The sequence below is a fragment of the Aricia agestis genome, chromosome 12 (assembly GCF_905147365.1).
Source record: "Aricia agestis chromosome 12, ilAriAges1.1, whole genome shotgun sequence".
Lineage (NCBI taxonomy): Eukaryota > Metazoa > Arthropoda > Insecta > Lepidoptera > Lycaenidae > Aricia > Aricia agestis.
In genome coordinates, this window is record NC_056417.1 from 1424872 (window position 1) to 1439686 (window position 14815).

General features: G+C 37.4%; 1 protein-coding gene across 1 annotated transcript; it reads right to left on the bottom strand.

The window, feature by feature from the left end:
* Positions 1 to 1209: 1209 nt before the first annotated feature.
* Positions 1210 to 13885, bottom strand: LOC121732517 (probable cytochrome P450 9f2). The gene is made up of 10 exons (XM_042122431.1): positions 13647 to 13885; positions 12793 to 12956; positions 7449 to 7565; positions 6051 to 6256; positions 5114 to 5249; positions 3712 to 3774; positions 3402 to 3620; positions 3022 to 3119; positions 2381 to 2546; positions 1210 to 1493 (listed from the first exon to the last, which is right to left on the bottom strand). Exons 1-10 carry the CDS (start codon positions 13853 to 13855, stop codon positions 1327 to 1329), a joined length of 1545 nt encoding a protein of 514 aa, XP_041978365.1. The 5' UTR covers positions 13856 to 13885; the 3' UTR covers positions 1210 to 1326.
* Positions 13886 to 14815: the final 930 nt, after the last annotated feature.

Sequence of the window (14815 nt, forward strand, 5' to 3'; positions counted from 1 at the left end):
ATATCAAAGTATGCAGGCAAAAGGGGGTTCCTTAAATAATTATTTAAATTATTGTTTACTGCGCTTATTAATTAAAAAAAAGTTTATAATTTCAGTACCTCAAACCAGACAAGGCCTTTCCTATGACGGTGTTTTAAAGTATTTAATAGAAATAATTATCGTTATTCTCTATGTAACATCAATATGTACAAATCGAAACAGCTATTTGTGGTTTGGCTTTCATTATATTAGCAGACCATTTAGAAATTTCAAATTAATATAATTGTTGAACCGATTGTTATATTATAACATGATTTGACCTTTTGCACGCTAAATTTCTTTGTACTTTTGAAATGTTGGTTGTTAACAAATGTTATAACAGATTAAAAGATATTTGGTAAAAATAGTTTACTGTAAAAACTAAGTTAAGTTAAAATTAAAATAAAACACAAACGTGATTTAAAACGTTTTATTATATCTTTTGCAATTTATAAATTTTCAATATGATTCTGATTCCAGTCTTATAATAATTTAATTGGGTCGGATTTTTATTGTTGTTTTTTTAACTGTGTTTTGTTGTTGCTTTATCTTGATATACAGGGTGCAATTAAACCTACCGGCCAAATTTTTTTGGGTCTTAGGTATCATTAGAATATCAAGCAAGCATACAAGCCTTATGAGGCCTCTGTTCGGCCGTGGAAGGCCCTTGGGCCACACACCGAAGAGCCTGCAGCAGCAGGCACTCGCCGGCGTAGCCGTGGAGTAAGCTCACGCGATCCCGCGGCCCGCCTAGGGCAAATAGTGGAGTGCCGCCGAGTTTTTAGTGGGTAGGGCTACGTCCACTACCATCTTTCGGGCGCAGCAGAGACCCACATACTTGCGGGCAGGACCCCCATCCCCGCAAGATGCTTAAAAGCATTTTCTCGGCGAAAAACAAAAAAAAAGGTATCATTAGAAGTTCATTTAACCAAAAAAATAGGGTGTTAATTTTTTTAAATAAGTAACATACTATTTTATCCCACTTAAAATCATTGCTTGGGACTGACATATTCACACTGTGAAAAAAGTCCCTTAAATAAAATAGAATTTAAAAAAAAAAAAACATTGCAGGGTCGTCGGCCAGCGACGCATAGTTGTGGTGTTTTACAGGAAAACTTTCGGAAGCTATTTCTCAACATTTTAGTACTGAGTGATTATAAAAGAAAAAATACGTGTATGTTTATTTTTAATAAGGATCAATGTATCGAAATTTGGCCGGAAGGTTTAATTGCACCCTCTATAAAATCGTACTTCCAAAACATTTTCCCAAATTAAATAAACTTTATCCTTAAATGTGAATTGCCAGATCTATTTCCTAGCCTCCAGACGCACCCAGCTTCCACCCAGGGCTTTGATATTAAAGTTGTGTGGTTGCAACTGGATCGGATCTGTTGTTTTTGGACACTTCAATATTTTGAAGTTCAGTAACAAGTAGTAGAGTATGACCTTCACCTCCAGATACGCGAACCTTAAACCTGAAAAAGATGATGGAGTTAAATAAATTATACTTTTTACAAGTTTTTTGCTGTTCAGTTTGTTGGTTGGATTTGTGCTAGTTATTTTGGGTTTAAGCTTTGGTATGCCAAGGGGCCAAGTATGCAATATACACTTAAGTTCCTTAAAACATAACAAATAACTTTTTAATGTTTGCTTTAAATGTTGGAAATGTTACATGATAAGCGTAGACATTATATCCTTGCAATCTGTTCTATTTTGGCATTTGATTGTGTATTAGCTTTGTCCACACTGTGCCTTTTTTTGTTTATCAAGGGGATGCGTTATAGCGCAGTCAACATCGCACGTGAGGCATGCCTGTGACGCTATGACACTTTTCTTTCCAACGCGGGTGGATTTTGACGCATTCAATTATTGAATATGCCAAACGAAAGTTGAATAAAAAGATGATGACGAAAATGGAAGATGAAATTGCATAGTGCGGACATAGCTATTTGGGACGAAGATAGACAGGCCATTGATTACGATAATTAAACTTCATTTGACAGACAATGTAGTGGGCTTATGTTAAAATCTTAATTTAATTAGAATTAAGTAATTGATATTTGTCTATGGGTGCGACAGTAATGCTGGATTTACACGGGTTACTATGTGGAACCCAGAAAAAAAATGGGGGCGTTATGTAGAGGAATTGGGGGTGATTTGATTTCATCTAGATGATTCATCTAGATGCATTTTAAATTTAAACAATGGGGGGCGCTAGAATATAATTTTTTCACAAAGTGAGCAGTAGACAAAATGAGTTTGGGAACCCCTGATGTGGACAGACGATTTTCGCCGTGCGGCGAATCGTGCGGCTATATAATTACCTGTGTAAAGCCCTTAAATATTATAATTACGGTCTCACCTATACAATTTCTAGGTCCCATGCCGAAGGGCATAAACGTAAATGGCTGTATGTGTTTCTTGTCATCCCTGAATCGGTCCGGGTCGAAAACATCCGGATTAGGAAAAAACTTCGGGTCCATGTGGATGCTGTTCACCATGTTGTACACTATGTCTCCTGGTTTCAGCTGGAAATTGAACAAAATTGCTAAAAAGACGAGTAATGCTTAGGTTTAAGTACCAATATATGGCCGATGTTTGAGCAATTATTGCTTTGATGGAACAATCCGGAGAGAATTATGCGCTATTGCATTGAAATGATAATTAATTGTTTCGGCAATCCGTATTGCCTTTTAATTTAACAAACAGCAAAAGCAATTAGAATCATTGCTTTTTATTTTATGATACAAAAGTGTAGCTTTGTGACCGAATTCTATAATCAGAAAAGGTATGTCACATTTCAATACATTTGCAATATTTAGGTGACCTTGAGCGGAACTAGGCTGACGTTACATGACAGATCAAAAGGAACCAAATTTAAAACGGTAATAGTATGGGAGTTACGATTCCTTAGTTTTTATTATTCGAAGGTCCCGTTGCTCTGATCATAATTGCTCGTACTTGTCTGACAAAGAGAATTTCATAATATTAAAACTGTCAAACCTTAACAGGCTTCGCGCCTTCCCTTACAGGAGGGAGCTCAAAGGGCTTCGTACATTCCCTGTCCATTATAAGCGCTGGAGACCACTTTCTGAGGCATTCTGAAAGTTAAAAAACCTTAAGAATATGAGAGAGAAAAACATTATTTTCATAACTGTTCAGAAGTATTTAATTTAGTTAGAATTCTATTTAATGTTAGCGTTTTAAAGATAGACAGATAGATAGACAAAATGATATAGAGAAACTTGACTGTGCTTGTCTCTTTACTCACGTGCAAAAATATTGACTTAATCCATTACAAGAGTCGGATACAAAAAATTTCGTGCGTATGTGATAGAGACAACCTATAGGCCGAATTTCCTACGACTGGACTTTATATTTACCATTGACGACGCATTCCATATACTTCAACGACGGTATACTATCAAACGTCAGTTCTTGATGCTGCTCCTGGTATTCTCTGATCTCCTGGTACAATTTCTCCTGCACGTCCTGGTTGATGGCCAACTCATGGATGGTCATGCCGACTGTGGTAGCAGAACTCTCGAAGCCAGCAGCGAAAAATATGAACACTTGGCTCATGAGATCATTTCTTGACCATTCTGCAAGACGACAAAATCTTATAAGTTTTTTTAGAAGCTTTAACAATACATTTTAAGGCATAGCCAACAAAGAACCATATTTTAAACTTACGTCTAGTAGGCTTCTTTGTGTCTTCTTTTGTATCAATTTCATCGTTTTCTGCCTTGAGTGTACCTAAAATATAAGTCAGTATTAAGTATTGTAATAATAATAATTGATTACTTGAGTGAAATCATTATTTTGGGTGAAGTTGCTTTATAACGTCATCCCTAATCTAAAATATCGATATCGATACTTTTCCAAATAATAGTAAAGGCAAATACCTAATAGGTATTTGAATTCAAAATTGACTAGAATGGCGAATTTTACTAGAGACGTTACTGAATAAAAAAAACTTAATATTATCAATATCGATCTTTTTTAGGGTTCCGTACCTCAAAAGGAAAAAACGGAACCCTTATAGGATCACTTTGTTGTCCGTCTGTCCGTCCGTCCGTCTGTCAAGACCCTTTTTCTCAGGAACGCGTGGAGGTATGAAGCTGAAATTTATATCAATTACTCAGGTCTACTGTCCCTTGAAGCTGTGAAAAAATCAAACTTCTAAGCCAACGCAATCAAAAGATACAGCCGTTTATGCCGCAAATTTTCGACACTTGCAAGGGAATCAAAACCTACAGGGTGCTTCCCGTGAACTCAGAATCTTGAAATTTGGTACGATAAAGGAAAAATTACGAAAACCATAAATTTTTAGTTACATCACATAATATATTTTTTTTTAATAATTTTAAACTTACTACCCATTTCCTCATAAACGCGTAGAGGTATTAAATTGAAATTCATACCAAATACTCAGGTCTATAATACCTTTAAGCTGTAACAAAATCAAACTTCTATGTCAACGCAATCAAAAGAAACAGCAATTTAAGCTGCATATTTTGAAACTCGCAAGTACTCGCAAGGGAATCAAAACCTAAAGGGTACTTCCAGTCGACCTAGAATCTTGAAATTTGGCATGAAGCAACGTTTTATAGCACACATAAAGGAAAAATTCCGAAAACCTAAAATTTTTAGTTACATTACAAAATAGTAATTATGTTATGAATTTCATTTTGCAATAAAAATACCATAGTTATGACTCGATTGTCGTAATGAACGAACTTTGTAAACCTTGCAGGTTTGTACGGAACCCTCGGTGCGCGAGTCCGACTCGCACTTGGCCGGTTTTTATTATTCAGTGACATCTCTAGTCAAATCCGCCATTTTTAGTTTACAAATTTTGAAGGCAGGCGTCTTTCGTGGTCATTTCGTGTCCATATAGCTTCTTATGTCGATGGTATTTACATATGAATCCGGGCCCTAGGCTATTAATAAAAGTTAAAATTTGAAATAGTACACCGCAAACTCCAAACATAACAGCATCACCACCATACCATTTAGGACGTTCTAACTAAAAACGGATCGGATTTTGGGATACAATGGTGCCATTAGGATTAATGGCTTGTTTATAGCTTACCTCTAGCGGCTTCCATCAACAGCTGTATCATGTCTGTCCTCACTACGTTGTTCTTCTCTCTGTAGTCTATGGTTTCGTTGATTAGATTCGTGAAGAAGTTTTGTATTCGGCTTGGGAATACTCTGATGCCTAGCTTCTGCAAATTGAAATAAACTGGCATTCGTAACACATTAGTTTGAATACGTTTTATGCTTTTTTGTTCCTAAAATGATCTAGAAAACAAGTGATATTCGCCAGCGATAAAAGCTAGCTAGCAGTGCCGGCCTTATTCATTGCGAGGCCCCGGGCGGAAGGTATTTGCGAGACCCTGGGCAGCAGGTCTTTCCGAGGCCTTTTTTCTTAAATATCTTCTAAAATATCTTGCGAGGCCCCTGGAAGAACGAGACCCCAGGCGATTGCCCTGTTCGCCACCCTCTAGGGCCGCAACTGTTAGCTAGTTTTAAGTTAAGTTACACGTGTAATTTCTTTGGCGTTGCATTTCAATGGTTAGGCGTTGATTTTGGGTAAACTAGGGGTGTCAATTTCGGACCTGGATTTCAATAGGCCTAATTTTTGTAAATTATAATCTACCTAGCTAGGTCTCAGCGGGAGACATGACGGCAGCAAGAAGACAATTATCGTCCTGTCTTAAAATCGCCATCGTTCCACGCGAAAAGTATATCATCCTCATCACCTTGATGAGTGGCAGTCTTCCATCGTGGTGGAACTTCCACTTTTTCGCGTAACTTTCTGCCGCGTACTGTAAAACTGGAACGAACTGTCACCAGCAGTATTTACAGATTAATTTCAAAAAGAGAATCCCCTCTTAAAAGGCCGTCAACGCACCTGGCTTCTAATGTTGCGTGTGGGCGACGGTAGTTGCTTTTCATCAGGTGACCCGTTTGTTCGTTTACCTTATTTTATATATATAAAAACATGGTAAGCAAAGAAATCTCACCTCAGCAAGTTTGGGGAATGTAATCACGATAAGGAAGAGCATGTTCTGTCGTAGAGTGAATGCGAACATGTCCTGCCCCGTCTTGTAGAACTCGTTGTCCCTGTCGACCAGCGAGTTGACCTGCACGCCGTACGCGCTGGAGGCGATCACGTCGTTGGTGTAACGACGGACTAGGTCGTCGACGTCTATGTCTTCATCGGTGTGGTCTGCGGAAAGGAGATTTTTAGTTTTAACAGACTATGCTACAATTTGAAGCGGGGGCTTATTACGAGTATATGATACCATCAGAAAATTTGATTCATAGTCACGTGAGTTAAAAGGAATTAAATTTATAGATTGGTTGTTAATTTTAAGAATGAATCATTACATTACTTAGAAGTTAGAATTCTTAGATTTAGAGTGCGGAAATTTAAGTATACAGTGTGTAACAAAAACAAGTGATAATACTTTAGGGTGTGTACGTGTTCCTTGTAGAGTTCACTGTGAAAGTAACAGCTCTGAAAGACAAAAATTTTTTTTCACTTTTGTATGGGCAAGGGCCCGAGCGTCACGAGTTTCCCCATACAAAAGTGAAAAAAAATTTTGGTCTTTCAGCGCTGCTACTTTCACAGTGAACTCTCTACGAGGAACACGTACACACCCTAAAGTATTATCACTCATTTTTGTTACACACTGTATAAAAACACACTTTTATTTGCTGTAAAAGAAAGAAGGGTTTCGCCTACTATAATTATAATTTACTAGCTGCCCCGGTGAACTTCGTGTCACTTTAAAACCTTCCCTGGACTTCTACGAATATTTTAAGACTAAAATCAGCCCAATCCGTTCAGCTGTTTTCGAGTTTTAGCGCGAGTAACATATTTGAAAATCCATTTTTATATAATACTAGCTGTCCCGGTGAACTTCGTGTCACTTTAAAACCTTCCCTGGACTTCTACGAATATTTTAAGACTAAAATTAGCCCAACCCGTTCAGCCGTTTTCGAGTTTTAGCGTTACTAACATAATTGAAAATCCATTTTTATATATTTGACTTTTAAGTAGGTATTGTTTTTAGACTTTTTCAGGAACTTAAAATTTTTTTTTAGAACTTTTCTCTCCGTAAGAACCATTCAAGGAATTTTTCAAAAAAAGAATTAGCGAAATCGGTCCAACCGTTCTGGAGTTTTGCGCTTAGCAACACATTCAGCGACTCATTTTTATATTATAGACTAGCTGTCCCGGTGAACTTCGTGTCACTTTAAAACCTTCCCTGGACTTCTACGAATATTTTAAGACTAAAATCAGCCCAATCCGTTCAGCCGTTTTCGAGTTTTAGCGTGACTAACACATTTGAAAATCAATTTTTATATATAAGATAAGAATAAGAATATAGATAGATAAACAAAAAACCTCTTACCTTTAAGATAGTCAATGATGTTTCTGGCAATTTTGACCATGAATGGCATCATCAGCTTCATCTTAGAGCTGGTGAAGGCCGGGGACAGGGTGGTCCTCATGTCCTTCCATTTATCACCTGGAAAGGTAAAAACACTTTTAAAGTTACTCCTGCTGCCTGCATAGTTTATTCTGTCTTACAATTAATAATAATAGTAATATCTATGGACGCTTCACACCACGTCAGACTGGCCCGGTGCTAAGTACCTGAAGGACTTGTGGTACCAGACAACGGAAATATATTTAATACTTTTATACTATATATACATACATATATTTAAGATTTTTTTATAATTATGATACACATATTTAATAAACATCCATGACCCAAGAACATTGAAAACTTTTTGTTCCGTCGGTGGGATTCCGCGATCACCGCGGCTTGAGCACTGACCACGCGCTCAACCACTGAGCCACAGATTATATTGTAACTACGTATTACCCTTTTTACATTGTATAAGATTAAGCCGGCCCCTAGACGATCAATTGTATTGTGCAATATCCCGCTTTAATTTTATTGAACAGTTTATTTGACAGTTAGATTGAAGGCGCGCGATGTTCAATATCAACTCTAGATGGTCAATAATATTTTAAGCAATACGTGATATGGCGCTAGTTTTTTTAAATTTTTGTATGGTCAATGACAATACATTTATAACTTGTTTTACACTACTAACAACATCATCTCAGTCACTTTCAAAGGAATTTAAACGAAAAGTTCCTTTATACTTCGCCGAATACATCTTTTTTAGTTGATCGACTATTACTCAATAACTTATGAAGTCTTCTTAGCGGTGATAGTTTTCCTTTTAAATTCAGCATATTTCCTACTCCCGTGAATTTTTTCAAATTTCCAGAAGCAACCGTTTAGCTGGTAGAAGGGGGGAGGGGGACACTGGACTCTAAGGCCGGTATAAATAGTCAGTACCCAAAATGCATCTCGGTCTCAAGACACGGTTTAGGCTCTGTGATTGGTTGGTTGTCAAAATTTGGACCAATCACAGAGCCGAACCGCGTCTTGAGACCGGGTCGCATCTTAAGTACTGACTATTTATACCGGCCTTAGAGCCATCGCAACCATTGTCGACTTGTCGTCGCGTCTAGTCGCCCAGCTGTCACTGACGCGTGTCGCCTAGTGTGCGCCTACACTAAAACTTAATATTTCACAAACGGATCCCTAAATCGGAGAATGATCTATAAATACACATAATACTAAAAAAAAAAACATATCCAACGACACCCTACACGATGGGGTGGACGCGAAAAAAAAATTCATCCCCGCTTGATGTGTAGGGAAGGTACAATAAAAAATATTTTTTTTACGATTTCATGTACCATTTTATCGACGTCATTAATATGTGCATTCATGCTAAATTACAGCTTTGTAGGTCCTATAGTCTCTGAGCAAAACCGCGGACAGACAGACAGACGGACAGACGGACGGACCGACCGAAACTATAAGGGTTCCTTGTTGAGTACGGAATCCTAAAAAGCGACTTAAAATAAACAAATAAAAAAAACGTGATAATACTTAAAAATATGTGTGATTTAAAATTTAAATAGAGTTCGCTGTAAAATTAGCAGCGCTGATGATGATGATGATATTTCCATGAGAAATGTCCCAACATTATGAATTTGCTCATATTGTCATGACTTGTAATTTTTTGTGAAACTTTTCTGGTTGTTTTCATAATTATTATTATAATCTTGTTCTTTGTTACGGTTAGTGTTTAGTAGATTTTTGATTTACACTCAAGAGTCAAGAGTATGGGAACATTTATAACGCTTTTTAGGGTTCCGTACCGAAAAGTTAAAAATGGGACCCTATTACTAAGACTTCGATGTCTGTCCGTCTGTCTGTCTATCTCCAGGCTGTAACTCAAGAACCGCTATAGCTAGACTTCTGAAATTTTCACAGATTGTGTGTATCTGTTGCTGCTTTAACAACAGATACTAAAAACAAAGTAAATTAAATTTTTAAGGGGGGCTCCGATACAACAAACGTGATTTTTTTTCTATTTTTTGCTCGATTTAAATAGCGGCAATACATAGTGGTAGGAACTTGAAATATTCAAGAAATACTTAGTTTTATTTTAACTTTAATAATTTAGGGGGAGGCCTTTGCCCAGCAGTGGGATAGCATAGGCTAATACAAAAAAAAAAAAAAAAAATTTAAAGTAACATTTAAATAAATGAAATAATTAAGGGGGGCTCCCATACAGAAAACACAAATTTCAGCCTATTTTTGCTTTATTTCGGTACGGAACACTTCGTGCGCGAGTCCAACTCGCTCTTGGCCGATTTTTGTTCATTGAACTTCATAAGACTATAATAATATCATTATTCTAATTGGTCGCTGTTAATCATTTGTGTATTCTAAAGAACATGAATGCATTCATAACTCAAAACGTAATTTTTTTGTGTACACAAATGCTTAACAGCATCCAATTATCTCTTACTATTTCGACACTAATTAACACATAATTCTGGCTCGTGGTATCATAATTTAATAATAATTACTATTAAACATGTCTAATGATAGTGCAGGTCATCCACTTTAGATATTATTATTTCACTATCATTAGAAGTAAGTAGTAACGCATGAAACACAAAACAAATGTATACAGTGTGTAACAAAAATAAGTGATAATACTTTAGGGTGTGTACGTGTTCCTTGTAGAGAGTTCACTGTGAAAGTAGCAGCGCTGAAAGACCAACATTTTTTTTCACTTTTGTATGGGCAAGGGCCCGAGCGTCACGAGATTCCCCATACAAAAGTGTAAAAAATTTTTGGTCTTTCAGCGCTGCTACTTTCACAGTGAACTCTCTACAAGGAACACGTACATACCCTAAAGTATTATCACTTATTTTTGTTACACCCTGTATATTATTATTTAATAGAGTAATTACGCCACTTGAATTCGTGCAACACTGACACAAGTTTTGCTGGCGAGCGTTAAGAGGATACACCAGGGGCTAGAGAAATGAAAAAAAAGCACGTGTAATATCTATAGCTGTCTCCCTTACCTCAAGCCTATACCGCAGAACGCGATAGAGACAACTGCAGAAAATCCAGAAAATCAACGATTCGTTGTCCCCTGATTCCTTCTCCAAAACTTAACCGATTTAAGTACTTTTTTCATTAAAGATTAAAAAAAGGCTTGAGCTGTGTTCCTATGTTTTGCTTTTTTTGTATAATATAGCCAAATCTGTTTTCTGGACGTTTGAACACAGCGGAAAATCTGGCCATTTTTTTGGGTTTTTGAACGTTCATATCTTATTTAATAATTAAATTATGAAAAAAAAGAAAACATAGGGACATCGTATTAGTGGCTGTAGATATTCAGGAAAAAAATTATAACTCTACTAGCATTATCCAGGGAGGAAACAGGGGACAACGTTTGTATGGAAAAAAGGGCGGTGTGGACTCCTCTTAAACTACATTGTTATTTTCTCCAAAAGAATAAAATCGAGTACAGAATTCGTTGAGATTTAGTCGAATTTTGAAAAGGCACTAATGAATAATAAGAATCATTTCATACTTTTTAGGTCATTTTAAGAATATTGTTTTTTCCTTGGAAGTCGGGTTCCATTTTATGTTAAAAAATAATAATAAGCTTTAGTCATTGCTGAGAAAAATCGATATCGCTAATATTATGTACGTCACAGCACGTACCAACAGACAAATATCGCTAGGGTCCAGGCAATTGAATAAGTGACTTGTTTGTTTCGCTGTGAGCTCATAGCTATTTTTAAGTGCTTCAACTAGAATCAATTGATATTACTGTCATAAATCAATCTATTCTTCCTTTATGTATTATTAACAACGTGTTGCTAGTGGCGCGTGGCACTGATATTTTTTTTTATGAAATAAGGGGGGAAACAAGCAAACGGGTCGCCTGATGGAAAGCAACTACCGTCGCCCATGGACACTCGCAACATCAGAAGAGCTGCAGGTGCGTTGCCGGCCTAAATTACGGTTCAAGGATATTCGTATATCCTGCTGGAACCGTACATTTAGGTGAATCAAAATCAAGTATAATCTTCAATTCTCAAAGTATAACCGCACCAAAATTCATCCAAATCGATTAAGTATTTTAAACGAAGAGGAAACAGACCTACAGAAAGATAAATAGTAATACTTAAGCAACAATTGTAGCTCATAAAAGAGGTTTTAACATACTTTAATTTAATGCTCCGCTCTTTCCCCCCGCTCTAAGGGCCTGTTTCACCACTGCCTGATAATTTCTTTCTTTTTTAAAAATCCTTCATACTTCATCTTTCAAGTTAAGTGGTGGATAGCCTATTCGACACTTATCAGGAAGTGGTGAAACAGGCCCTAAGTCTCGTAAACTCCTCTCTCTAAATTTCTAGCTTTTGTGCTGATAGCACTAACCTCTCATCAAGAACAGACGGCCAACTGAAACAGCTGTCTGTGGTCCACGAAGCTAGAGATACAGGCTGCGACTGCTCCTTCACACCTCTGCTGCCCTGGTAGCACTAATCTTTCATCAAGAACAGACTGCCACCGAACAGGGGCACTATCAACGGAGCCTCGCCCTTCCCAAGAATTCACATATTGCAGCGTTAGGAAGGACACGATCCTGGCTGGCATCTGGTAGATTCGACACAGAACGATATCTCTGACTTTGACACCCTAGAAACTCCACCCAGCTTGAGTGACCTCTCTCCACCAAGTCAATGTCACAACATCTAAAGGCAAAGGGTGGAGCAGCATAAAATCTAAGGAAATCGAAAAATGTCGGATCTACTGGCCGCCACACTGGGACCACACCGTTTAAAACATTAATATTATTATTATGTAATTTATAAAACAATAAATATATATTTATTTATTATATGTATATATTATAATCTATTCTATTAAGTATATATAAAAAAAGTCCATGGCGTCATGGACTACAATTAATTAAAATTTATAATATTATTTCAATTATCCTTGGTGCGAAAAATGTAAATAATAAAATAACAAAAAAAGGATATGGGCGAACAGTCCATAGACGGCCCCAATTTTATAATTAAAAAAAAAAAGAAAACAGGGGCTCTATCTCTGGCGAGAACAGTTGCCGGTAGTCTACGAAGCTGGGGAGTGGGGATGAGACCTCTCCTTCACACAACAGGCTGCCACCGAACCGGGTCTCTACTCTCTATCTCCGGCGAGAACAGCTGCTGCCAGTGGTCCACGAAGTGGTGTACTGTTGAAATTGCACTTTACCGCTCCTTTACACCTCTGCGACCCTAGTACCATAGTTAACTTACTCTTTGCTCTAGTACCACTAACTAACCTTTCATCAAGAACAGACTCCCGCCGATCAGGGGCTCTATCTCCGGCGAGAACAGCTGCCGGTGGTCAACGAAATGATCGAACTGCTTCACCGTTATCTTCTTTATGATCTCCGGGTCGCGGATTATTATTACCGGCTTCATAGCCTCCAAGTAGCCCACGTATCTGGAAGATTTCACAGTTCCATTTTTAATTCATTTTGATTTAAACGTAAACAAACTTGAAACCAAATTAATGGTCCATTTTTCTTTGTTGTGCGGTATAAATTCGTAGCAATATAATTGTACTATCAGAGAAGTTGTTTCCTAGGCAGATGGGGGATCTACGTAGATTGGTCGCGTTACGTCAAACCCAGCCGACAGATCACAAATAACATTGAATTGACAATATGATCCAACCAAATGACGTTGGTCTGTCAGCTGCCTAGGAATCAGTTTCCTCGATGGTACTGAGCTTTGTTAACAAAGTAAAAGTAAACATCACTAGTGCTACAAAAAAGGTATTTTTTCAACAATCCTACCCACGAATAATAAAAACTATTTATTATTCGTAGAATTCTACAAAAACATCGTTCATTTTCATTGTTTTATCGCAAATATTTCAGACATTTCATGGATATTAAGAGCTACTGTAGATATTCCATTCTTGACCTGTGTTTTCTGGATAATAACAATTTATTTTCAAGAGTGTACTTCTGACAAAATGGGTTATTATTCATTATTAACTTAAAATATTTCTCTAAGTTTTATGTAAAGAATTCGAATTCTTAATTATACACTAATACAAAGCACAGTACAGCTTAAAAAGTAATTAAGTTTCCCTATGACTGAAATGACAATAAAAGTATGTACTTACTTTTCATCGGGAAACGCTCTGTAGATCTCGTCTATATCATCAAAAGTGTGTCTCTTGTAGAAAGTGCTCTTACAACTGTTCCCGAAAACCGGAATCCCTGGCTTATACTTCAACCCATGCTTCTCAAAATAGTTATGTGCTGCCTTATACTTGTATATGACGTATATTAATATTGTAGATATGGTCACAGCTAGTAGTGTCACAAACATTCTGCCCGACTGACTTTATGATACTGATTTGTTTCGGGCGTACTATGTATTACATGTACAGTATATAATATTACGTTTGGGAGATAATGTTACCTATATTTAACCGACTTCCAAATAGGAGGAGGTTATATGTTCGGCTGTGGATATTTTTATTTTATTTTTTATTTTTATTTGTGTATGTTCAACGATTACTCCGCCGTTTGTGAACCGATTTTCGAAATTTTTGTTTTGTTGTATTAGGTTTCACTCCAATTTGGTGTTCACAAAAGAGGTGACCTGATGATGGGATCCATGAGTAATCGGGGGAACTCCTCGAAATTTATATGGAAACATATGGTGATTTTGGTTTTATAAGAAGCATCTTAAGCATATGCTACCAAAACGCAAGATTTTGCACCGAGGTATACTATGGTTCCGAAGATACTAAGAGAACTCTGGATTCCTTATAAATACAAGTTCGCGGGCTTAGGCGATGTTTTAAGAACTGAAAACAAATGAATGCAAATTACATTCATCATCATCATCATCATTACCACGTCAGGGTTACCAATGTCACCAAAATTAAACATAACAAATTCAGCCTTAACTCCAGAGCGTAAGGCACACATTTGACATTACTTCTGAGAAGTAAGCTGCTTCGATAATACAAGTAAGTACATGCATGTCTCCGAGGGATATACGTGGGAGAGCCATGCTTCGGCACGAATGGGCCGACTCGACCGGAGAAATACCACGTTCTCACAGAAAACCGGCGTGAAACAGCGCTTGCGCTGTGTTTCGCCGAGTGAGTGAGTTTACCGGAGGCCCAATCCCCTACCCTATTCCCTTCCCTACCCTCCCTTATTTCCTTCCCTTCCCATCCTTACCCCTATTACCCTGTTCCCTCTTAAAAGGCCGGCAACGCACTTGCAGCTCTTCTGATGCTGCGAGTGTCCATGGGCGACGGAAGTTGCTTTCCAT